The sequence below is a fragment of the Solanum tuberosum genome, unplaced genomic scaffold, assembly GCF_000226075.1.
Source record: "Solanum tuberosum cultivar DM 1-3 516 R44 unplaced genomic scaffold, SolTub_3.0 scf00004, whole genome shotgun sequence".
Classification (NCBI taxonomy): Eukaryota; Viridiplantae; Streptophyta; class Magnoliopsida; order Solanales; family Solanaceae; genus Solanum; species Solanum tuberosum.
This window is the reverse complement of record NW_006238930.1, coordinates 2,075,894-2,101,726: the sequence shown is the minus strand read 5'-3', so window position 1 is coordinate 2,101,726 and position 25,833 is coordinate 2,075,894. Positions and strand designations below refer to the sequence as shown.

At 33.3% G+C, this 25,833-nt stretch overlaps 2 protein-coding genes across 2 annotated transcripts; both read left to right on the top strand.

The window, feature by feature from the left end:
- Positions 1-10,209: 10,209 nt before the first annotated feature.
- Positions 10,210-19,913, top strand: LOC102583775 (structural maintenance of chromosomes protein 4). The gene is made up of 28 exons (XM_006338387.2): positions 10,210-10,548; positions 10,667-10,756; positions 11,057-11,158; positions 11,238-11,414; positions 11,577-11,707; positions 11,934-12,012; positions 12,094-12,251; positions 12,501-12,576; positions 12,807-12,935; positions 13,042-13,186; positions 13,857-13,987; positions 14,280-14,432; positions 14,519-14,708; positions 14,856-14,989; positions 15,433-15,591; positions 15,981-16,289; positions 16,407-16,583; positions 16,695-16,778; positions 16,855-17,064; positions 17,180-17,269; positions 17,350-17,471; positions 17,601-17,756; positions 17,843-17,950; positions 18,034-18,094; positions 19,042-19,176; positions 19,268-19,355; positions 19,448-19,520; positions 19,604-19,913. Exons 1-28 carry the CDS (start codon positions 10,396-10,398, stop codon positions 19,722-19,724), a joined length of 3,741 nt encoding a protein of 1,246 aa, XP_006338449.1. The 5' UTR covers positions 10,210-10,395; the 3' UTR covers positions 19,725-19,913.
- A 1,807-nt stretch (positions 19,914-21,720) lies between these two features.
- LOC102583446 (uncharacterized) lies at positions 21,721-25,536 on the top strand. Its single transcript, XM_006338386.2, has 4 exons — positions 21,721-22,746; positions 23,127-23,519; positions 24,656-24,861; positions 25,096-25,536. Exons 1-4 carry the CDS (start codon positions 21,753-21,755, stop codon positions 25,351-25,353), a joined length of 1,851 nt encoding a protein of 616 aa, XP_006338448.1. The 5' UTR covers positions 21,721-21,752; the 3' UTR covers positions 25,354-25,536.
- Positions 25,537-25,833: the final 297 nt, after the last annotated feature.

Sequence of the window (25,833 nt, the reverse complement as noted above, 5' to 3'; positions counted from 1 at the left end):
CTGCATGAAATCGAGGATACACGTAACTTGGACGAATTGGATGTTTCCTACAATACAAAGGCTACAACAAACTCTTTGACCTAAATCAAAGTCAATAAACATATCTACAAAACATCAAAGTCAACCATATCTTCTACATACAATAATACACTCACTATCTTGTCTGCTATACTATAAAAATAAATTCACTTTAGCATTTTTATCCTTAAAGTTACTTACTATGAGAGGTGTAAAAGATATTCTGGTCTGTGGACAAGTAAAAGTTAATGGAGAAAACAATACTCCATCCCATAGGCTAGAGCTAAAATTTAACAATTTTTAGGGGAGGATATTTATGGGTCCTATTTGAATATGAAGGTAGTATATACATATTATTATAAAGGAGAATTATGAGAGTCCGATTTGATATACACCCTGTGACATGCTGGAGTCTCCCATATTATTCACAATTGTAGAAAAGTTTCAATTTGCTTACTAACTTCACATGATACACTCAGGCGTTGCTATCAGACTTTAGCAATGTATGTGGGTAGAATTTTCTTTGGAAATTTGCATCTCTTGGCCTTTAATGCTCACATGCAAAGTGCCCTCTCCAATTTTCAACTAGTAGGATTTTATTTGGTGGAACTGCCCAAGTCAACTTTGTACGTAATTATGATTATTGTCGTCATTAATATAAAGGTAACTTATAGATAACTAGATTTATGCATAGTAAAAAAAATTCCGTCAAAGTGATCTTATTGCTTCTTCAACCATCAAATACCGTCACATAAAATGAGACAAGCAGTAGATACAATGATACAAATAATACAGATACTGATAAGCAAAACGATCCGTTTAACTCCGTTGTCATGTATGGCCCCTGCTAAATATGGAGTCTATGTCTCGATAGTTTGTTGCTTTTCTGTTTTTCTAAATGAAGAGAGTCCAAGTAATAAATGATTTGACAATTTAGGATTATGTAGTCACATGGGGTAGGACCATACACTTACTCAGCCAAGAAATGGACAAGAGTCAATAACAGATCATATAATAGGAAACACAGTCATGTGCTACATTGGACAAAGACATATTTTGCTAGTCCTATAGCTCATTTAACTCTTCCATGTGGTTTTATTTAATTACAATTGAACATGACCAGCAACTCATTTTGTAGGCTTTACCATTAAAGCAGGTAGGGGTGTTCTAATTGAAAAATCAAATCAAATCTACTAAATAATTGATATAAAGATTTCAGAGAAAAGATTCAAAATTGGTTTTGTAATTTGAGAAATGGTTTGTTTTTGCTTTATGCTTAGCATTGGGGTCAATTATGCTCTCGTTGTTATAGAACTAACACACATTTGCTAGTATTGCTAACAAAGTCGCGAAAAATAAAAAAAAATAAAAAAATTTAAACTTACCCTTGTGGTTTGCGAAATGTGCAAAATTGTCCCTATACTTGTTTGATTCACAAGTTGCTTTTATTCATGAACGTTGGTTTAATGTGAAATGTATACTCATTTGTTTTAAATTTTTATTTGAAAGATTGTAGACATTCCTCTATGGATTGTGAAAAAACTACGCCTCTTTTATGTTTTTATTTGAAATAATCATTTTCTATTTAGTAGTTAGTCAAGTTCTCATATTTGGAGTGTGAAGCCATGTCTTCAAATTTATGTCTTTTTCTATGAGTATTAAATTGGTGACTACTTCAGATATTTGGATATGAAGTTAGGTTTGATAGTTCCAAATTTCAGATATGTTTGAAGTTTCGAATTATAGAACAAGAATTTTCGATTCAGTCCTATAAATTTAAAGTTGATACTGAGATGGCTAAATATCAAATACTTTATGATTTTTAACTATTTTTTAAACAGTGATGCTCCAAGTAGCTATTAACGTACTGGACCTAACAATTAGCCCACTTGATTAAAAGCGCGCAATAGTACTGCAGATGGTTATTCAGCCCATGTTTTGTTTGCAGACTGAAAATTTGGGCTCTGCAACGGTTTTCAATTTTTCTAATGTTAGCTCAAAAGGAAAAGGAAATTAATGAGAAACACATTTGATGATTTTGTTTGCAAAGACAAATTCTACGTAGTTTTCAATATATTTCCATATTCCTAGGAAAAAGAAAATCTAGAGCATTTACTGTTCATTCAATATTTGGGGTATCCAGGTTGATACTTGATTAGATTTGAAACATGAGTTGCAGGGCCAATTTTTGAGAAGTGACACTTTGATGTGATTTTTTTTTTGAGAAACTCAAACCAGAGTGTTTTTAAGTTAGAAGGATCGTAACTATATCATCATAACTCATGTTGATGATCTATATTGAAGATTTGAAGTTGTTAAACTTTATCTTGGTCGGTTCCTGTTTTATCAACTTTGACTACTTTCACTATGTGATGACTTTTATATACATAAAATATTGATTTGACTTAAAAAGAAACAGAAGAAGCACTACTACAACTATGGGGCCAGATGAAATCTTATTTGTCCAACAAGTTGCTTGTATGATACTCCCAATATTTTTTTCACTAAGAAAAATTAAACAAAGAAACAGAAAACTAGCCATGTCGTAAATTAAATAATTAGATACAAAAGAATAGTCAAGAAGTTAACCTTTGCGTTTGGACGCGTTGACCTTGCCTTTTAATTATTCTTTCATGACATAATTCAAATATTAAAATCTATAGATTAAAAGTCCTCCAGACCATAATTCATATCTATAAAATAAGTGAATCATAGAGATAATGATAAAAAGCTTATGTGGATCCATTATTATCTCTTTACATTAAAAACTTGTAAAATAAAATATAATCGTAGTCTCACTTTCTTTCTTAAAGTCCATGCTCAATTAAATTAATTTATATAAATTGAAATAAAAGGAGAAGTATTTATTTTGTTACTAGTACTATAGTATATGCTTAAATTTTTTATAAGGTATATATACTTAACGTGTGAAGAACAACAAATTAATTAAATAAAGAAAGAAAAAATGAAGTATATCTTCCCGTTAGTTAAAGCAAATATTCTTATATATATATTACCAAAGTATGAGACGGCATCTAACTAGTGTCAAGTTGCATCAATCAACGCCAAATTTCCTAATTTAAGCAAACAATTTCATTATCAGTGTCAATAATTAAACCCGTGCTTAGTTGTCTCATTGATTTGATAATTAGTTACGTCAATAGAGGAAAAGCTAAATTTAGGTGCCTAAGATTCTTTGTTTACTGGTCCCAAAAGCTAATGAAATTCAGAAATCTTTTTATTTTTATTTTTATTTTTGGTGTGGGCATCACAAAGATGGGTCGGGTAGGTGAGAAACAAATTCTGCCTTATGAGTCATAATTCAATTTAACCTTCACTAAAGTACAATCATGTTTCTCTTTAATTAAGGTCCTATCAACCTCAAAATCCCATTAATATTAACATTTACTAACTACCTTCTTTATTAACTTTATTTCAATTACTTTATCTAATGCATATCATAATTATATTTAACTACCTTCCTTCACCCACCCCTCCCCTTTTTGTATCGACATATATACTCACTCGAGCACCTTCCATATTTGTATATCTTATGTATATATAAAAATGCATTAATGTGCGCATGCAAACAATTTTTGTGATTTTATTAGATCATATCGAAAGTTATCTCATATAGTAAGTATTATATCAATTTTTGGTCTTCATATGTCGATTATTTAGCCGCGACACCTTAGACGTAACTATATATTTTTAATAAATGTGGATTATACTTTAATGGCTAATATATACATGCAAGTGCGTAAAGTTTGAAACGTGCATGACCAAAATTAGTGGACAAATATATAATGTTCATTCAGGTGAATTTAACTCTTATCACCCTTTACCGTAAGCATGGAATGAATGAAAAACACTTATATAAACTACTATACCGTATAACGCATTTTGTGGCCGGCCTTTAAATTGGAACTTGAACCGATCTATATAAATGAAACATAAATGGGTGAAAAACTTTTAAGGCTCGTTGAGGTCGTTATCCAACATTGCCAAACACATTGTCTCGATGAATCAAATGTTATTACATGTGAGGCCTAATTTTCTGGTTGTTTATGCGAATAGTTCGGGAACGAAATTAATAATTTTCGTTACTTTTCTCGATTTTTTTTTGTATGTATTAAGAATTTAAGATCAGTTCCAAGCTCTTAGTTTGAGACCACTTGCCATGCCATGTAGCAGATTAGAGGTGTAATTAATTTCAGTTAGTCAAGTATAAAAAGGTAGTTTAGGAACGAAACTAATAATTCGCGTCAAGTTCATGAGTGTTTTTAATAATTCTCTCATTGTACAATACAAGTATATAGTAGTCTTGCTTATTCATCATAAATGTGTCTAAATAACTAACCATAGAATTTGATATACGACAATTGGTTTCAATAATAAAAATGATGATGATTTATACACTGGAAAAAAGATGCTGAAAAAGAGAGTTTATTCCTAATAACCAAATGAAGAATATAGAGCTCGTTCATTTTTAATATATGCGTACAGCGTACGTAGTAATTGGAATATTCAATAGTTAGTTAAATTAATGGTATGAACCAAAAAAAATGTAGTTACTTAAATTTGAATATCAATGGACCATCATATTAATTTGTGTAATTACTACGCTAAACATTTTTTCTTCTTCTTACATCTGCATGGAAATAAACTCGAGGGGAGGACAAAAGGTTTGTCTACGCAATTTTGGTATGTTATACTACAAATAATCAAATTGCATATTTTGATTAATAGACTCTTGAACTTTCTTGGTAGCCTTTGATAATTAGAAATAGACTATGACTTTAATTATCATCAGCGAGGGCCACACTACTTTAATTAGTCTTAAATAGTAAGTAGTAAAAATATATAGCTGCCATTCCATAAAAATCCATCACCATTAACCATAGGTAATTATAATGTAATGAATTATTAATATTTTTCCAAAAAACTAGTGGCGGCAAATCCTTTTAAAGCAATCTAGATAGTTTGATACTACGTGATTAGAAGTTGGCGCAATCAATTCATTACAAATATAACTATATATAGAAAAAAGATTACCATGACATTAATAAAAGAACGTAACAGTAAAAACACTGTAATAATTAAGATTTACAAAAGAAGGTCTTATTTTAATTACTTAATCACTATTATATGGATACAAAGAAAAAGGTTTATTAGGTTGTTGTATAAATATGCCTTCTAGGGTTAGGGTTTTCCAGATAAGCAAAGGGTGTTTTATTATTCTCTTCCAGTAACCCATATGCCATATTCAATTTTCTCATTTGGCTGAATTATTAGAAGAGATGAAAAAAGTTTTGAGGAGAAATGACTACTCAAGAAACTCTACAAATTCATCCTTTACCATGAGGACAGTGAGATATGTAGAGTGCCAGAGAAATCATGCTGCTAGTGTCGGTGGATATGTCATCGACGGGTGCCGGGAGTACATGCCCCAGGGCAGTACTTCCGGCACCCTAAATTGTGCAGCCTGTGGCTGCCACCGCAATTTCCACAGAAGGGAAGTGGAAACTGATGTTGCTTCTGAATGTACTTCTGCTTCTTCCACTACTACATGAAGAAGTAAGTTTAATTTTTAATCGGATTTGTCTCTTGTGTGTGTGTGTGTGTGTTTGTGTTGAAGGAGTGAAGAAATTTATGGGGAGGGATTTCTAATTTCCCTATTTGGAAGCTTGTGTTTTATAAATATATATATGTGTGTGTGTGTGAATAAGGTGTGAAATCGTTTGTAATGATTTGCATGTTGATGGTCAAAAATGAACCTTTTATTTATATGTAATAAATTAGTAATGAATTTAGGGGAGAAAAAATGTGTTTCTATTTTGATTAGACTTGATGGTCTGTTTCTCAATTTTTTTTATATGTGATGTGTTAAGTATGACATAAGCATTTTGTGTTATCAAAAAAATTGTTTGTGCCAAACAAAATTAAAGTTATTCCAAACTTGTGGATATCAGTTAAAGATTATGATGTTGTTTGAATTGGAGCTTTGATTGGGAGGGGAGTAGGACGATGGTGAAAATTCTGTCTCAGCCATTGATTAAGTCCGAATGCTTTTCTTGTAATGGTTATCTTTATTAGGTGATGATAAGAATTCCCCTTACATATATAGTGACTAACTGATTATGTAGAAGTTGCCATGATGGTATCGTGTCATGTTATTGAGTTATTTTTTAATCAGAGATTGATGGAGCAAATGGCATTAGAAGTGTCAAGTTTTGCTCAAGTCTCTACATAAATTTGATCTTGTCTTGGAATTCTATCCTTAATGCAGTGGGTAAGCTATTTTAATTTATGTTCTACTGCTTACTAATCTTCTGCATCCCTTGAGTATATGTTATCATGTATTTTGTTATATAACCCAAATGATTCTTTTACCCAAGTTCTTTCAAGAAAACAAAACTAAGTTATTAAAAAAATATGGCAACAAATTTCTCAACATCATTCTCCATATATCCCAAATTATATGTGGCTGATAATTGTAAGTGCTAGGGAAAATTAACAGAAGGGGGAGATATTGCAAAAAGACTTACGTTTGGTTCGCTCTTATTAAAACGAGCACAACAATATATGCCATGTTCTTAAGATTGCATGTGGCTGGATAAGACCAGCACAATTGTGTGATATATACATCTTAGATAGAGTTAGGTATTATGGAAGGGAACAAAGCTTTAGGTAAGTGTTAATTTTTAATCAGGTATGTGTCAAATCTATGAATTTATTGAAGCCTCACAGCCGCATGTTTTTTTCGGGAATTCTGCTACTTTCTTTAATTCAGCTTGCAGTTTCATTTAACGTCGATGTAAATTTATTTTCTCCATGTGATTTATAGGCAATGAATTCGAGCAGTACAATCAATCATTATGTATTAAGATAGACTGTTAGTATGCACTACCTACGTCACACCACCTTTGGAGTGTGACTCAGCTCTTTTCCAAATCTTGTGTGAATGTGGAATACTTTAATTTTGTACCAAATTTCCCCAGTAAAAGTTACGGTACAATATGTATAATTAAAGAGTGGGTATTCTTTTTTCTCTTTTTTACATGGTCTTCACCCAGATCTATTAGAGGTCGTTTGATTGGAAACAAGTTATCCCATGATTAGTTATCTTGGGGTTAACTATCCTGGGATAACTTATCCACCATGTATATGGGATAACTTATTCCATCACTATGATATAAATGGTGGGATAAGTTATCTCAAAGATGACAACCAAACAAGATACAAATTTTTTATCCTATCACAATTTATTTTTATCCCTCACACCAAACGATCCCTTATTGTTCATGTTATATGATGAGCTAGCTTGCTAATTAAACTCATTGGAGAAAGTACTATGGCGACATTTAGTGCATTCATTCTTGATCATTCTATGCTCCTGATACTGATAAATCATTTATCTTAGGCCAAATTTAAGGACTGTCCATTTGAATGAAACTAACAAAAATGTGCAAGAAGTAGAAATAAGGAAAAATTATCTAACTAAATCATATTCAAAATGAAAGAAATAAGGAAAAATGTACAATATCATTTCATATTTTTCAGTGGTGAAATCTATCTAAAATTTAGAGTTGCAGTTTTTTTCTCGATCAGTGGGCCGAACACAATTTTACATTGGCCAGAAAATAATTCGAACACATTATTTTAGGCTTGTTCATGCAGGAACAGACATAATTTTGAGGTCGCTATTCAAATTATACTCTTAAGTTTGAAATTTTTTCTGAGTTTATTTACTTATTTGAAAATTGAAACAATATCAAGCTAACAAAACGCGTCTTTAAGTTTCAACTTTTAACCATAAACCATATATGTCAGCACTTCAGGTATTTTTGATAATTAGTCCCATTCCGCAAATGCAGTTTCAAACCATTCTGCATGATTTAATTTTTTGTATGGTTGTGGATTCTAATGGCCTCCACATTTGAGGGACGAAAATGATACCTTTAATACCACTCAATTAGCAAATGGTGTGCTTGATAAATAAAACACTACGTATTCTATTCTTTATTTTTATCCATCTAAATAATTTAAGATTTTATGTCGTGTTGTATAGTTGGCAAAGAAAAGCAAAAAAAAAAAAAAAAAAAGCCATAGGCGCCACTTTCCTACCAATTTTTTTTGAAGTGTAGACAGATGAGAATTCAATTGCAGTCCAATAGGAACAATTATGTTTGGAAAATTGGAAATTGTAGCCAGATGGGCATCTAGTGAATAGACACGTAATTTTAAGTAAGGTAAAAGAGGCTCATTTTAAGTTATATTAACAAAAATACCCTTCGTCGTACTGTGGAACCACCACTTAGGGCCCGTCTGATCATAGATTTCCCAAATAATATTTGGAGAAAATTTTGGCAAATAGTGTTTGTCCATATAATTTGTCATTATTTGATAAATATTTTTGGTAAATATTCCAAATTCCCAAATACTAATTTTTTCTAGTATTTGGGCCAAATCTCATTATTTGGGATCTTTTAAAAATTGAAACTTTACACCAAAATTTTATATTTTACAAAAACACCCTCTATAGTAGTTGTTTGCGTTGTATTACATAATTTTTTTACGTGAACACCAAAAATAGTGATGAAATATGAAAGTGATGATATGGTTGTTGATGAAAATGATGAACAATCGGCTCAGGGTAACAAAGTCATGTGTTTTGTCTACTTCACGATGCTTGTTGCACTCACTCCAAACTACCACATTGCTCTAGTGTCATGGACACTACTTGTTATTTGTTGCAACGAAGATTCAATTGACTTGTAATACAAAATTATGATTAATTTTGATAGTTTTTAAAACTTATGGGTATAAATCATACTCCCTCCGTCCCTATTTAGTTGTCCATATTTCCTCTTTTAGTTGTCCATTTTGACAAATCAAGAAAGCACAACAAAAATTTTCCTATTATACCCTTATTTAAATAAAGTTATCATAAATAAAGTAAATAAACTTATGAATTTTCCAACATTGATTAGTTATCTTGAGTTAATTTATTTTGAAATTGTAAATTGTACTACAAGGATAAAATTGTAACTTTACTGTGCTAATCATTGTTGCCTTAATCTGTGTGCCATTTCTAAAGAGGACACCTAAATAGGGACGGAGGGAGTATTTTTCTAAAAAAATGAAATATATTTCCCAAATATTATGGCCAAACACATGGTGAAATTTATATTTGCCAAGAATATTTAGAAATATATGACCAAACGCTAGCTTATATGAAATGAGATATATATACACCTTGTATTCATAATGGATTAGTATTACGATGCTTACACATATTGAATTGTACAGTTCCTCAATTGACGTTTAAATAATTTCTTTGAACCATTTCAAGTGTCCAAGGTATCTTCAAATTGTCACCTTCTCTTTGTTGAACTTGACATAAAGTTCTCAAATAATATATTATCAAAGAGCAAATCATACATTATAGGTATCAAAATATCTTAAGGCACCACATTAATAAATCACACCACATTAATAAATCACATGTTTCCATTTTTATTTTACAAATGGATGTCTGCAACTACATGCTATTATACATTATAGGTATCAAAATATCTTAAGGCACCACATTAATAAATCACATGTTTCCATTTTTATTTTACAAATGGATGTCTGCAACTACATGCTATTATACATTATAGATATCAAAATATGTTAAGGCACCACATTAATAAATCACATGTTTCCATTTTTATTTTACAAATGAATGTCTACAACTACATGCTATTACAAAATTTCAAATATACATAATTATACAAAGATCCATTAATCAATAATAGTACTAATTAGCTAGCTAGTATTCAAAATAATCTTTTCACATGATACAAAGTCATGTTTTAGAGTTCAAAAATTTTGAAATTACAATTTGAATTTTGGAGAATTTAGAATTTGAAATTAAAGTTGAAAATTTAAGCAATTTTCATAAGCATACACTGATTTCAAATAAAAACTATGAAATTGAGATTCCAAACCTTATGGACCTACGCGTACCAAGATTTAGGCCAGGAAAGGATTATTTGGGCATCAGGAAATTAGGCCGACGCGATGCCGTTTACGACGTTCCAATTACTGGTCTGGGCTGGGCTTTGGCTTAGAAAAGCCCATTATAAGAGCCTAAATCATACCGGAGTTTCCCGCCCATCTATTCCTAGTTGATCTTGCCAAAAATTTAAATTCTTACGCTACCACTAAAAAAAAAAAAAGTAGTTCAAATCTTCTCTCACGCTCCTCTTCTACCCCAGCACTTCGCCGGACTCCTCTTCTACTCCAGCACTTTGCTGGAGTTGACCTTCAGTAGCCAGTCTTTCGGTCCTTCTTTTCGGTACAGCCTAAAGCTATTCTCCGGGAGTAAACATGGCTGTAGATAAGGAATTCTCAAACTCCCACGAATCCAAAAATGAGTCATCTCATCCTGGATCTAGACCTCCCAGGCTATTCATTAAAGAGATGGTGATGAGAAACTTCAAATCTTATGCGGGCGAACAGCGCGTTGGCCCATTCCATAAGGTTAGGGTTTGCTTTTACATATTTTCCAGTAATTGAGTATTTCAGGAATTAGGTGGTAATTGGATATTTTAGAAATTAAGTTCATTCCTTTTATGTAATAAAATTCCCCACTGTACAGAGCTTTTCTGCAGTTGTTGGTCCTAATGGTAGTGGAAAGAGTAATGTCATCGACGCAATGCTCTTCGTCTTCGGAAAGCGGGCCAAACAGGTAAGATTATGAGTATTTTTTTTTTTCGTGTTTTTTGGCACCATGACTGACAAAATTGGAAAATTCATTGTTATAACTTCTAAAATATTATTCTCTTGGTGAATAAAGTAAAAGTTGACTATGCTACAAAATTAGTTGATCACTAGCTTAGTTACCTTTGATGTAAAACTCACTAACCTGTATGATTGTAAACGGCTGTTAGCTCTGCTATGTTGGAGCTTGGGGACAACAAGCCTTTTAAAATGGACCGTTCCATCTGTATGCTTGTTGAAATTTGAGCTTCAATGATAAACTCTGCAGATGCGTCTAAACAAAGTGTCAGAGCTCATCCACAATTCAACTAACCACCAGAATTTGGATAGTGCTGGCGTGTCTGTTCATTTTCAGGAGATTATTGATTTGGTAATTGTGTATTTTCCTGTTTCTGAGATAACTATTTAGAATCTCTGTTATATTCTAAGTGTTTCTTTTGTTTAAATAGGATGATGAGACATATGAAGCTGTTCCTGGAAGTGATTTTGTAATTACACGTGTGGCATTTCGAGATAATTCCTCTAAGTACTATATCAATGACCGGACAAGTAACTTCACAGAGGTCACTAAGATGCTGAAAGGGAAAGGGATTGATCTAGATAACAACCGATTTTTGATTCTTCAGGTCTATATTGTTTTTGTCATGTGATCTTTGTTAATTTCACAAATTGGATTCTATTCATATGGAGATGTCCATGGAATTTTGAAAAATCCAAACATCTCATAGATAGATAGAGAGGTAGGAATTTCTTGAACGAACCACACTAAATAGGTGGTTCTTTTGCAGGGTGAGGTTGAACAAATATCACTGATGAAACCTAGAGGACAAGGACCACATGATGAAGGCTTTCTTGAGTATTTAGAGGATATTATCGGAACCGAAAAATACGTTGAGAAGATTGATGAATCATTCAAGCAGTTAGTTCTCACTCTGAAATGAAATTCTTTTTGGCACAAAAAATGTTCTTAGTTTCAAACTGAATCTTGTGATATCATAATAGTTATGCTACTCTTTTCCTTACCAGTATGTTCTTTCCTTCTCCCTTGTGTATGTTTTGCATCCTCAGTGAGAAGATTATGTGCCTAAAAAGATGCACTTGATGCCTCTAGAATCTGCATTCACTATTTTTTGATGCTATCATAGGCTAGAATCCCTCAATGAAAGAAGGTCTGGTGTTGTTCAAATGGTTAAGTTAGCTGAGAAAGAAAGAGATAACTTGGAGGTAAGGTTAGACCATTACATAATTTATGATTTGCTTGTGCTCTTAGAAATGTGTTCATGTTGTCCATTTCTTCAATAACAGGGAGTAAAAAATGACGCAGAAGCCTACATGCTTAAAGAATTATCACTTCTCAAATGGCAAGAGAAAGCAACAAAATTGGCTTTTGAAGATAATTCAACTCGAATTACGGAGATGCAGGCGAACATTTCTAGACAAGAAGAGAACCTTAAAAGTGAAAGGTGGCTTACTATATTTTGTGAGGGCTATGCAAGAGCATAGTGCTTTTTTATTTGTTGTTTACTTAGAATAAATATGGAACTTCCCTCCCTTCTTTGTTTTCCCTTTTTTCCCTTAGTTTCTTTGCAAGAAAAGAGGCGAATTCCTCTATCAGTGCCTGTAGTTACATTTCTTCATTTCAATACAACCCCCCTTCATTACAATAGTGCTTTCATTGAGTGCTGAACTCAATGAATGTTTTAACTTTCCAGGGAGAAAATTAAGGAAAATAGCAAGGCATTGAAGGACCTTGAGTCAAAGCATTCAAAGTTTCTGAAAAGACAAGAGGTATGGAATAAAAAGTGTGTATACCCTTTGCATATTATCATGTAATTATGAATGAGGTGGTTTCTTTGGGAATCCGTAAGCATTACGATCTTATGGTTTTAAATCTGATAAACCAGAATGAGGTGGATTCTTCTCCTACTTGCTGAGTTGAATTAAGTATCTTGATTAATTGGTTTGAGTACTATTACAATGGTCAAAGAATTCAGATTTATTTTGTTCGAAACTTGTAGGAGCTTGATAACAGTCTAAGGCGCTGCAAGGATGAGTTCAAGGAATTTGAGAGGCAAGATGTAAAGTATCGAGAAGATTTAAATCACTTGAAGCAGAAGATAAAGAAACTGACTGATAAAATTGATAAGGTATGATATGCTGAAAGTTGTACCTTAGATTACAAATAAATACATCTTTGTGAAGAAGAGAATCTTAGTTACTCGTAATCTTACTGTTTTTGTTTCATTTTGAAAGGATTCTCGTAAAATTGCTGACACAACTAATGAGTGCGAGGAGTCTGCAAATCTTATTCCAAAATTGGAGAAAGATATTCCAAGCTTGCAACAACTTTTGGTGGGTGAGGAGAAATTTTTAGAGGAAATAAAGGAGAATTCTAAAGGTATTGTACTTGAACCAAGTGCTTGTTTGGAGGTTTGCATGTCAAATACTCTGAATTTGTCCTATTGCCATTATGCAACATTTTACAATTAGTTAATCTTTCAACTACACCTCAATTCCAATTAGTTGGGGTCGGCTATATTCTTATGCTTGTTTCTACATTATTTTGTCCAGTTAGGGATCTCTAGATCTCACACTTATCTCTGCCCAGGCATGTAAGTTCCTGACCAGAGTAAATACCTTTTAAGAACTTAAGATCAGAAGTGAGTGTAACAACAACAACAATTACCATTCCTTTTTCAAAGTAATTGATATCACCGTATCGGTTATAAGGTTATTTTCTCATAGCTCTTGATCAGTACATATGGAGTGGCATCACACTCAGAAGCCTTCCTGACTTTAAGCTGCTGGCTCGTTTCTCATTTTAAAGGTCTCCTTTTCTTTTTGACCTCTTTAGAAAATATTTCCTTGGTTTGATAATTAATGGTTGTTCTTATTGGTGGTTTTGGGTAAGAGTTAGATGATTAGCAATTTAAGTTATTAGTTATTACATAAGGTCACTTTTGCATGAAACCGTTGATGCTTATTGCTAATAACAGCCTTATTTATTTGTCTAGCTCTAACTTATCAAAATATATTGGTCTCACTCTTGTACAATTGTTTCCAAATAGTTGAAACCGAGGCTTTCCGCAGTGAGCTTTCTGCTGTTCGATCTGAATTAGAGCCTTGGGAAAAGCACTTAATTGAGCACAAGGGAAAGCTTGAAGTGGCATCAACTGAAAGTAAACTTTTGAGTGAGAAGGTATGTGCTGATTATAACATTTAAGATCTCTCTACTCATACTCTGGCAGCTCATTCCTTAAAATATGATTCACTTACCCTATGAGATTGCACTTTTTAACTGAAGCTGCATGAAGTATTTTAGTCATGACCTGTCTTATTCCAACATGGACGCTTAAAATGCCAAGCGCATTACCTCATGTCAAGTTCCACTAGCAGTTTTTCAGAATAATACACACTTAAAAATTGCTTAGTTGGTCCTTAAGCTAGCTATTTAATCTTTCACTAACGGGGTTAGTCATTAATGCTTTCAGCATGAGGCTGGTCGTGCTGCGTATATTGAAGCACAAGAGCAGATTGTGGAAATACAGAAACGAGTAGAGATGAAATCGGCAAGCACAAAAAACATCGCCAATGAGCTTGAGAAGCACAAGCTTAAAGCACTTGAGGCTCGAGCTGTTGAAAAGGTATGTGTTTTGACTATCTCTACCATTTGTCATTTTAACCAGCTCTTGCATTTGTTCTGGGATGTGATGTACTTGACTGGTTGTAGGAATGCCTTCAAGAACAAGAAAGATTGATACCTCTAGAACAAGCTGCCAGACAAAAGCTTACTGAGCTTTCATCTGTTATGGAATCTGAGAAGAGCCAGGGATCTGTCCTAAAAGCAATAATGCATGCTAAGGAGGCAAATGTGATAGATGGCATTTATGGTCGAATGGGTGACTTGGGTGCGATTGATGGTGAGCATATTCGTGCCACATTTAAAACTAGTTCGTGTTCTTTGCTTTATTATTGTTTCATTTGTTGACAGAGTTAGTGAAATTAAGAGCTGAACTATAGCTTACATAATTTGAGCATAAATTACTAAATATTTTATTTTCCCACAGCAAAGTATGATGTTGCCATATCAACCGCATGTGCTGGGCTTGAATATATTGTTGTAGAAACTACAGAAGCAGCACAAGCTTGCGTGGAGCTTCTTCGAAGCAAAACCCTTGGTGTAGCAACTTTCATGATTTTGGTATGTCCTTTATTTTTGTAGCTTCTTAAACTATGCACCACCTTTAGATAAGCTAACCAACTGGTCTATAATTGGATTGAAATCTTACTGTCTCTGTTGAACATATGAAAGAATATGATTGCTTCAGTGAAAATTAAATAAGAAGCTGGATCATAAATTGACCTCCGTGAGGATCAGAGTACTTTTGTAGTTGGTAGTATTTTCCTAATGCTAGTTGGTTACAAAAAAAATTGAAATTAAGCAAGTGGATAAATGTATTGCATTCAAATGGTAGATAAATCTCACATTGATTTTGGAGGTTAAATGTATTTGGTTTGAACTAGAAAGTGTGTTATTACCTTTAAAAATTACACTTCCAAAATACTCATTGGGAAGGAGCCCCTGAAAAGTAAAATCATTGGTATTATTTCAAATGTATATTTGATTTTACATATTTTTCGCAGGAAAAACAAGCTCATTATTTGCCTAAAATCAAAGAGAGAGTCAGAACGCCAGAAGGAGTCCCACGCCTTTTTGATTTGGTTAAGGTCCGAGATGAGAGGATGAAACTAGCATTTTTTGCGGCATTAGGAAATACAGTTGTTGCAGAAGATATTGATCAGGTGATGTTTACATAATTCTTTTAATTCTTTCGTGATGAATAAAACTGCATTGACTATTTGGCTTGTCATACCATTTCTTGACCTGCTTGGTAAAATTATCTCTAGTCAACATTTTGACTGATTAGCAAATGCAATGATTATTTTCTCTGTCGCCAAAATGGAAGATTGAGAAATTTAACACTTGGACGTCTTGAAACGAGATTTTAGCTGGGGTTCTCCAGTTATCTATTTTAGGACATACAATAACATGGAGATTTCAAATACTATTTTTGTAAGGATTGCTGATTGCTATAATTGTACGTCAAGACTCGGACACCATGCATTATATGTATTTTCATTGTTAGTCACAATTGCTGGATCAAGAATTTGCGACACTGTTAATTTTGCAGGCATCACGTATTGCCTATGGTGGGGACAGAGAGTTTCGCCGTGTTGTAACACTTGAAGGTGCTCTTTTTGAAAAATCTGGAACAATGAGTGGTGGAGGGGGTAAACCTCGTGGTGGTAAAATGGGCACATCTATCCGTGCTGCTAGTGTTTCACCAGAGGCTATATCTGCTGCTGAAATAGAACTTTCACAGATAGCCGAAAACTTGGATAATGTACGCCAAAGAATTACTGATGCTGTGAAGTGTTACCAGGCCTCAGAGAAGGCTCTTTCTCTTGGCGAGATGGAATTAGCCAAATGCAAAAAAGAGGTCTGACGTGCATGTTTTATTGATGTTATTTGCAATTGTTTTCTATGACTATTTTTAATCTCTCTTAATGTTTGTCTTGCACCATCAGAGCTAAATGCTTTTTTGCTTTCTGTACAGATTGACAGCCTGAAGTCCCAATGTGATGATCTAAAAAAGCAACTGGATTCCTTGAGAAGTGCATCAGAACCTAGTAAGGATGAAGTTAATAGATTGAAGGAACTCAAGAAAATAATTTCTGCTGAAGAAAAAGAAATGGACAGGCTTACACAAGGTTCAAAACAGCTGAAAGAGAAGGTGATATAACATGTCTAGCAGTTTATCCTTTTCTTAAGACCATTCTATTATTATTTTCAAGTGAAGCTAGCTCCAAAGGCTGTTTCAAAATCCAGTGTTTTATGTCTTCAGGCTTCAGAACTTCAGAATAAAATAGAGAATGCAGGTGGCGAGCGATTGAAAAATCAAAAGGCAAAGGTTACTAAAATACAATCTGTAAGTGGAAAACTGATCTTTGTGCATGCTAAGCTTATGTGATTTACTGTTTACACACATTTTTTCCCCGCCGTAGGATATCGATAAAAAGAGCACAGAGATCAACCGTCGTAAGGTTCAGATTGAAACAGGACAGAAAATGATTAAAAAACTGACAAAGGGGATTGAGGAATCAAACAAAGAGAAGGAAAGTCTACTTGCTGAGAAGGAGAAGTTACTTTCCATCTTCAAAGAGGTCGAACAGAAAGCTTTTACTGTTCAGGAGGACTATAAAAAGATACAGGAGGTTGTACCATTATTTCATGTTAAGATGTGCATCATATGATTGTGCAAGTTGCTTCGATTGTTTCTGCAAATTTCTATTTTTTTTTCCTAATGTTTTTGTTTTAATGATTTTCTAGCTCATTGATCAGCACAAAGATGCTCTGAATGGTGCTAAAAATGAATATGAAAATTTGAAGAAGACTATGGATGAGATGCGGTCATCAGAGGTTTTATGGCACTCCTTTTGACATTTTTTCTTCCTTTCATTTATAAATGATTATGTGATCTAATGCAAGTGGAGTTGCAGGTAGATGCGGACTACAAGTTACAAGATATGAAGAAGGTTTATAAAGACTTGGAACTCAAAGGGAAAGGATACAAGAAAAAACTCGATGATTTGCATAGTGCTCTGTCAAAGCATATTGAGCAGTAAGTTCGGGAGATTTCTTTCTGAGGCAAAACATGTCATCACATTGTCAGCTTCCAATCTCTTTCTGATACACACAGACCCCCTCATCTGTTATCTTTTTTTTTTTTTTGTACTTTATCTGTGTATAGAATTCAAAAAGACTTGGTGGACCCGGAAAAGCTTCAGGCAACTCTAAGTGACGAAACTCTTGGTCAGACTTGTGATCTTAAGACAGCTCTTGAGACAATTTCACTTCTAGAGGCTCAACTGAAAGAGATAAACCCAAATCTTGACTCAATTTCTGAGTAAACACTTGTACTCATTTATAGAGAAGCTTGTAGCATGACTATGTTTCTTGATATTAATTGCTAATAGTCTCTACTGTCACTAGGTATCGGAAGAAAGTATCTGTGTACAATGAAAGAGTTCAAGAGCTTAATTCTGTTACTCAAGAGCGTGATGATATTAAAAAACAATATGATGAGTGGAGAAAGAGAAGGTAAGTTCCGTCCATCCTACAAATTAGATTTCTCTCTTCCATTTGCCAATGTTTTCCGTCATTAGCTTAGAACATCTCTGTAGGTTGGATGAGTTCATGGAGGGCTTTAATACCATATCTTTGAAGCTTAAAGAAATGTATCAGGTATTCAGTTCATTTTTGACTTGTTTTTTAATATGAAAGTTTTCCCCATGTAATACTTGAGTTGAATTTCATCTGGATCAGTGATTCTGCCATTCATAATTTTAGGTGTAGAGGAGTAAAGTGTGCTTTAGCAAAGATAGTAGGGTATATATATTTTGTTTTCTTTTTATGACCGTGGTGTACGGGCCAACTTTCGCGCACCTCGACTAATTCCACTGGATACCTGCCACCTCCCATTAGCAATAGGTACCATGTAATTCTGTCCACCAAGGCTAGGACAGATGGGAAGAATCGTTTAGTGTTTTTTTGTCTCCCGCTGAGTTCTGAACCTGAGACCTTAGAGTTCTCAACCACTTTATGGACCACTAGGCCACACCCTTGGGTGAAATTGTTTTCCTGTTCTTAATCCTGTAGTTGCATGTATCAGGTATTCAGCTCATATTTGACATGTTTTCTTATATTAAAGTTTTCCCCATATAGTACTTGAGTTGAATTTCTTCTGGGTAAGTGATTATATCACTTAATATTGTACATCATCTTGATTGTTTTCCTTTTATTAATCCTGTAGTTGCAGGGCATCTTCTTCTTATTTTCTTGTTATGTCTGATTTGGATATTTGCTCATTTTTCTGGTGCATGGACTGATTTGTTTAGAAATTGGGATTTATGTTGTGTGCCAAAAAAGATTTTTTCGCTTCAAATTTCTTTCCATGTTATGGAAAAGCAAGTCTGTTGATGGTTATCCTTTTGGGTTTTGGGGACTCTTTTAGTTCATGATATACAACTAGTTAACCATTTATAAGTAAAAGAACCTTTTAAATATAATAGCAAAAATAGCAAATTGTTGTCATCAAAAAATAAAATAAAATAGCAAATTGTAAAGTTATTACCTGCATGAAATATACACCTATATTAATAGTGTATTACATCTTTTGGTGATCTCCCCAGATGATCACTCTTGGAGGCGACGCAGAACTGGAATTAGTGGATTCTCTTGATCCGTTTTCTGAAGGTGTTGTTTTCAGTGTTAGACCTCCAAAGAAAAGCTGGAAGAATATTGCTAACTTATCAGGTGGTGAAAAGGTGAGTGTCAAGAGTGGCTATGGTGGTTTTTGTATGTTAGTGAAACATTGTATAAAAGCAATCCGGTTTCTAATAGCAATGTTAATTTCAGACCCTCAGCTCATTGGCTCTTGTTTTTGCACTCCACCACTATAAACCCACTCCACTTTATGTGATGGATGAGATTGATGCTGCTTTGGGTATGTTCTTTTTCTGCTTGTTGCATTTGGCTAATAAAGATCAAGCTCCCAATATCTTCATGCTTTCTTTGTGGTTTCCTTGTATGTCACAGATTTTAAGAATGTCTCAATCGTGGGGCATTATGTCAAGGACAGAACTAAAGATGCACAGTTCATAATCATAAGGTACTGTATTGGCATATGTCCGATTCAAAGAAACAAGCACTACGAAGCTATAGTTATCTAATTTTTGTTTTGATGATATGCAGCCTTAGAAACAATATGTTTGAGCTAGCAGATAGGCTAGTTGGAATCTACAAAACGGATAACTGCACCAAGAGCATTACTATCAATCCAGGAAGCTTTGTAGTTTCTCAGAAAGTTGCTTGAGGTTGTTTTAGAATTTCTGATCCCTTTCTTCTATCTTCCCTGTGCTGACAAGAATCTGGTTGATTAACACCTTAAGCTAACATGGTAAGTTCTGTATTTTGTTGGAAATCATTGTAATATGTATATTTCATCTAATGAGTTACGGAATACTTATTGATATGATTAATGAAAGTTTGTGTTTGTAGTTAATGGCTACTTTCTATTAGAATATATTTTTAAACAGTCAAATTTTGATGTTGCATAACATTAATGGGAGTATTTCCGAGTGTCACGATTTCAATTTTACTTGAAGATTATAGGCACTTGTTCGAAACTTGGATTTGAGTTAGTGGTTGTGAGTACGCTTTACTGTAGTTCCGGTGATCCTACTCTTAGTAACTGGTTCAGATACAACTGACAGGATTAGAACTGCATTTGTAAACGTATTTTTGATTAATTTAAGTTCTACAATATAGTAACAACTGTTGTTGAAGACTATATGGACAGTGGTTTGCGTGTACCAACACACTTCATATCAATTAATTCTCAGTTGATGTCGCTGCCATGGGTATAAGACAGTCAGAATAATAATTATTATTTTAGAATTTTTGACCAAAAAGAATGTATATATGTGACTTGTGTCCCTAAAGCCACATGTATGATTTTGGAGTCGTTATGTTTCAGATTGTTTTCAGTTATGCGACTTGTCTCCCTAGAGCTACATGTACGGTTTCAGTTTCTGTGCAGGAGCCAGAGCCAGGATGTGTACTCCCAAGTCCCATCACTATTACAGTAAGTTAACAATTATCTAAATATAAAGTTTGAATATGCGCCAAAGGTGTAGACGCAATTGACTTGATCCACGATTATCTTTCTTATTCAGCTTTGAGGTACGACCAGACACGATAATGACATGGCATCCTCCTAGTTTAATTTCATATTTAGGCTCCACATGTTTTCTCATATAAGTTAGTGCCTAGTGGGACGATCCATTAAAAAAGGAGCGGACTCGTGTAAATCGCCTTGCGCCAAACGGAAACGGCCCCAACCTTAACTGATTGCCTCTCCAAAAGACAATTCTCATTTCTTTATCTTATTATTATGTTGACATTTATTAAAGTTTTCAGTGTACCTAATCTTATCATAGAGAACTTTCCTTGCAGTTTTCATTATGATTCTTTCAACCTTCCTGTCAATAGCCAAGATTCTAGCAAATGAATTTATAATTCATTTGATCATTTAATTAATATACATTTGATATGTGGAGCTTCTCAAAAAGATCAACGAATCACTTTTAAGTGGAGGGACATGCTGCATGCAGCCTTTTTTATGAGTTCAACAAAAACAATCACAAAAGTTCAATGAATATTAAATTCTGAATCCTTAATTTCAAAAAGACAAGGATTCAGGCAAAGATTTGGAAATTTCAGATATGCATTTGCTTCTCGGCGTGACATGATTCAATCAGTAGCGTCATTACTCATGGTTGTATTATAAATTATAATATTGACCAAGGAAAACTTCTTAATTTGTAAATATTATAAACTTATGGTTTGTAGTAATGCACAGTTTAAGTATGCTCACCAACTGCATTATGAGCCACGTTTGTTCCGTCCTGCCGAGAAAGTTGAAAACCCCTCAACAAAAAACTATCAATATAGTGACCAACTAACAACTATTGTACGTATCATCTAGTCAACGGAAGCAAGCTCCTTCAATTGGATAAGTTCCCTGCACGCATTTCCAGCCCCAAGTTAAGAAAATAATTAAGTCCAAAATCATATATCCATCCCAATTTATGTGATTTGACAAGAAGTTTACTAAAGAAAAACTGACTTTTGAAACTTATGATCTAAAATAAGTCATAGATGTTTGTGTGTTTATAAATTATTTCAAAATTATATTGTTGCTAAATATAAAAATATGTTATTTTTTTTAGACGGACTAAAAAGGAAGTAGGGTAATATAAATTGGCACAGAGGGCAGTACTCTCAAACCAATCTTGCTCCTTCGTTAACAAAAACTTCAGAGAGTCTTTGGATTTCTGAAATGACACCATTATCGACCTGTTGGCTTTTGATTGAACTATACGTGATCCCACATGGATATCTAAAGTGGTATTTTTTGAGTTTCTATATCCACCCTTTTCTTCTTCCTTTCTGCCAACTTTATCTTTTGATCAAAGTGTTACAAAAATATCTATTAACCTTCATTCTTTTTGTTTATAAGTCCTCTTGTTTCTTAATTTCTTATGTTCCAAAATTGTGCAAATTCTGCCTTCTCTTATTCAAGAAGTGTAACTTCATCTTACGAAATAGAAAAAATCATCATATCCCTATAGAAGAAGTTGAGGAGTACTATGATGCTATACCAAATACTGAAAACCAAAATGAAATCATCCTTTATACGAGCTTGAACATGAGACGAAGTTGTAGTGAATCGTATGAAACAGTCCATTATTTTAACATGAAAAATAAATCGTATGATGACATGATCTACGTATATGACTTTCAATCTAGAGTCTCTGAAATGTTCGATAAAAATCACAAGATTAGTTCGTTTGTTGAACCTAATCAAGGTGAGTTTATGGAACTTGATGAAGAACATGAAAAGGATCATAGTGAAGTACTTATTGACTGTTGTTCAGTCATTTCTTCTGTCGATGAAAAAATGAATTTATTTGATAACTATAATATTACTGTCCCTTTATCTCCTGGTTCAGTTTTATCTGAAACAGAGCTAGAACTTGAGTTTTCCCTATCGAGTTCTGTTTCCAGTTTGTCACCAGGTATTAATCGTCAGGGGTTTGACGAATATTTTCCATCTCCTATTAGCTCTAATTTTTCGTCCCCTTTGGATTATGGCACGATGAACCAAAATTTTCCGTCACTTAATAGCTATACAAATGATATGGAAATGGATCAACAGCTGGGTCATGAGTACACAAGTTGTGCAGAGGAAGAAGTAGATTTGTTATACAAGAAATATGCTGAAAGAATGAGCTGGTTTGATGTTCTCAATCATGAAAAGCTATGTGCCTTAAGTGAGTTTCTCCTTTTGCTCAATTACTTTTTTTAAAAAAATTTCTTATATTATAACCATGTTGTTTTGTCCAACTTGTGCGCTGCTCGACTATTTGACCAGATACTTAGTACTTTCTACTAGCACAGCCACACAAATATAAAGTAACACTATCCACCAAAGTTCGGGGAGATGAAATGAAATGACAAAGTCGTATGGAAAACTGAACCCTGATCTATCATGATTTTTTTCATGTTATTATTGACCAGTAGGCCACATCCTGCAATATTTTTCTTCATATTTTTTTATGTGTTTCTTGAACTATAGGTCCCTCTATGTATATTATAGTATGCTTAAGTAATCCTTAACAATGTTATTAATTGTTAGTTATAATTTAATTAGGTGCAGTATTGAGGAAGCACTTGTCAAGTCCAAATTCATTTGAGTATGAAATGGAGCCTACAGTTGGTTTGCCTGTCCAATATATTTCATTGAGCAAAGTGGATAGAAAAAAATTTGTGAGAAGCTTAGAGAGTGATTTAGAGTTGGTTTTTGTGGCACAATCATGTTTGTCATGGGAAGCACTTCATCATCAGTATAAAAAAGTAAAGGCTCTTTGTTGTTCAACTTCAAAAAATGGGGTCTTTTATGGTAATGTAGCAGCAAAATTTCAGAAATTCCAAGTACTGCTAGAAAGATTTGTGGAAGATGATAGCTGTGGAGGCAAAAGGCATTTGAATTATGTTCATACAAGATTTTCCCAAAAGAATCTCCTCCAAGTTCCAGAGATTTCTGGTAATCTTTTGCCACTTAAACATTTTTTGAAGAATTCAATTTCTATTTGAAATCACTATTGCCTGGAAAAGATACAGTGCACATAGACCTTATATAGGTAAAAAAGACTGTTTCCCAAAACCCCCGGCTCATGACGTAACACAAATTGTTACATTTCCAAGTCACCTAAATTAAATATCAATTACAAGCTCTCATTCATGTAAAAATAGTAACCTCAAAAATGATAAATTACCTGCTAAATATATTGAGTGTTGTTGTATACTTTCAATATATATAAATTAGGGGTTGAGCTGAAAGATTACCTAAAAATCTAATAGCTAAGATCCAAACTTTCTGTTTGTATTAAATAATCAACTAGATATATATATATAAAGAAGTAAATCCAAAATCTAGTTACTAATTTCTGATATCATTATTCTTAAATTTAATTAGACCCTCTAATTTTGACTTACATGGCAAGTTGAGATTCATTAGTACGTCGCTTATCTAGTTCCTACGTGTAACGACTAGATCTCCATTTCTTGTAGGAGTAATTAACACTTTGATAGAACTTCTTTCATTAAATAATTACTAGTACTTGTATGTAAAAACTTTATTATCAAAGTTGAATAGACCCACTGTCTTCTAGCTTGGCTTATACAACTTTTTTTTTATTACAAGCTTATACGAAATAGTATTTTATTTTGGGTACATGCAATTTCAGTAATTACAAATTAGTATTAAGAAGATCTCAGTCGCCATTAGTTTATTCTGCTGCTAAAAGGGGAGTAATTAAAACTAATCACTCCCCCACCTACTACCTAAATAGTTTATTTCGTACGTTGCGTTCCTATATACCCAAGAAATTACTACTTAATTATCTTCAAGTATTTTATAAGAGCTCTCTTATTCTAGCATCTTAAGATTACAAGTCCTACACGTTACTAAAGAAAAATATTGTTAGTGTTGAAAAAAAGGTAGAACATGGAAAGTTAGAAATTTCTTCAAGGATATTTAAGACTATATGCAATACTAATATCTTTTTGACTTTTTTATGTAATATTTTATTCATAACTCAATAAATTACATGTTGATTTTAAAATTGAGAACTCATAAACTTAAAGTTTTGGATATACGTACGTACTTCTATTTTGTAGGATATGTAGAATTAAATGAAAGAGTGGATGGAGAAATAACCAAGCCAATAGAAGTGCTAAAGGCCATAGAGAAATGCATATATGCTTTCTGGTATTATGTAAGAACAGATTGCAAGAAAAAGAAGAATTTTTTGTGGAGTCAATCTCGTGTTGAAGACCCCAGAGACATACTGCTCCTGCCTGACTTAACTAGGAAACTTCAAATGGTACGCCTCTCACAAGGTTCTATAATAGAAAATATTTTTAACAACATAAGTCATGTTCTGGTGTTTGATTATCAGGAATAAACATTTTTTTCGCGAAAAGAGGAAAAATGACTTTGTATATATATATATATATCATTGTTTTTTTTCTTATATAAATATTTTTCGCTCTCCAATCAAACATGGGAGAATATTTTCTAACTCAAGATGATTTATTTTTTGTTGGTTATCCTGAAGAAAGAGTTATGGATGAAGGACGTGAAAGGTAAGAGAAAATGTTGGCTGAGAAGAGCAATAAAGCCTCAACAAGAAGACTTGAGCAAAATAGAGTTTGTGTTAACATTGATAGACATGAAGCTGGTATCAAGGATTCTCTATATGTCCATTATTTCTACTTCTCATTTCAAATGGTGCCAACAAAAGCTAGATAATATAGAGTTCAAAAATGGTCAGATTTTAAGGAGCCCTACTACCCTACCGCTGTTTCCATCTTGATCAGATCACATTTTCTTTTTATTTCGAAAACTAGTTTGTAAATATTTAAGCATACTTGTTCTTCTTCTACAAAGAGTGCACGTATGTCATGTAAATATATTACCATTAGCTTATTCTTTTGGGCTAAATTGTACTCTCGCTAGCTAGCTAGCTTTTCTGTTATGTATATATAATAATACTATATAACTACACTGTTCTGAATTAGATACGAGCGGTAATATATATGCAATTTAAATAAAGAATGCTAAAATCTTTATCGATATTTGTGAATTGACATTAGATTCAATATCACTATAGGCCTAAAAAACATTTATAAAAAAAGTGCTAATTGTCAAAGAACATATTTAGTGACAATTAAACTAATAACGTTCATTAATTGTTGCTAAATATCATTTTTTTGGCTTAGTAATAGATTTTTTGGCATATATCAACTTTTTTTATGCTAAAATACCCTAATATCATAGTTATTAATTTGGAGGA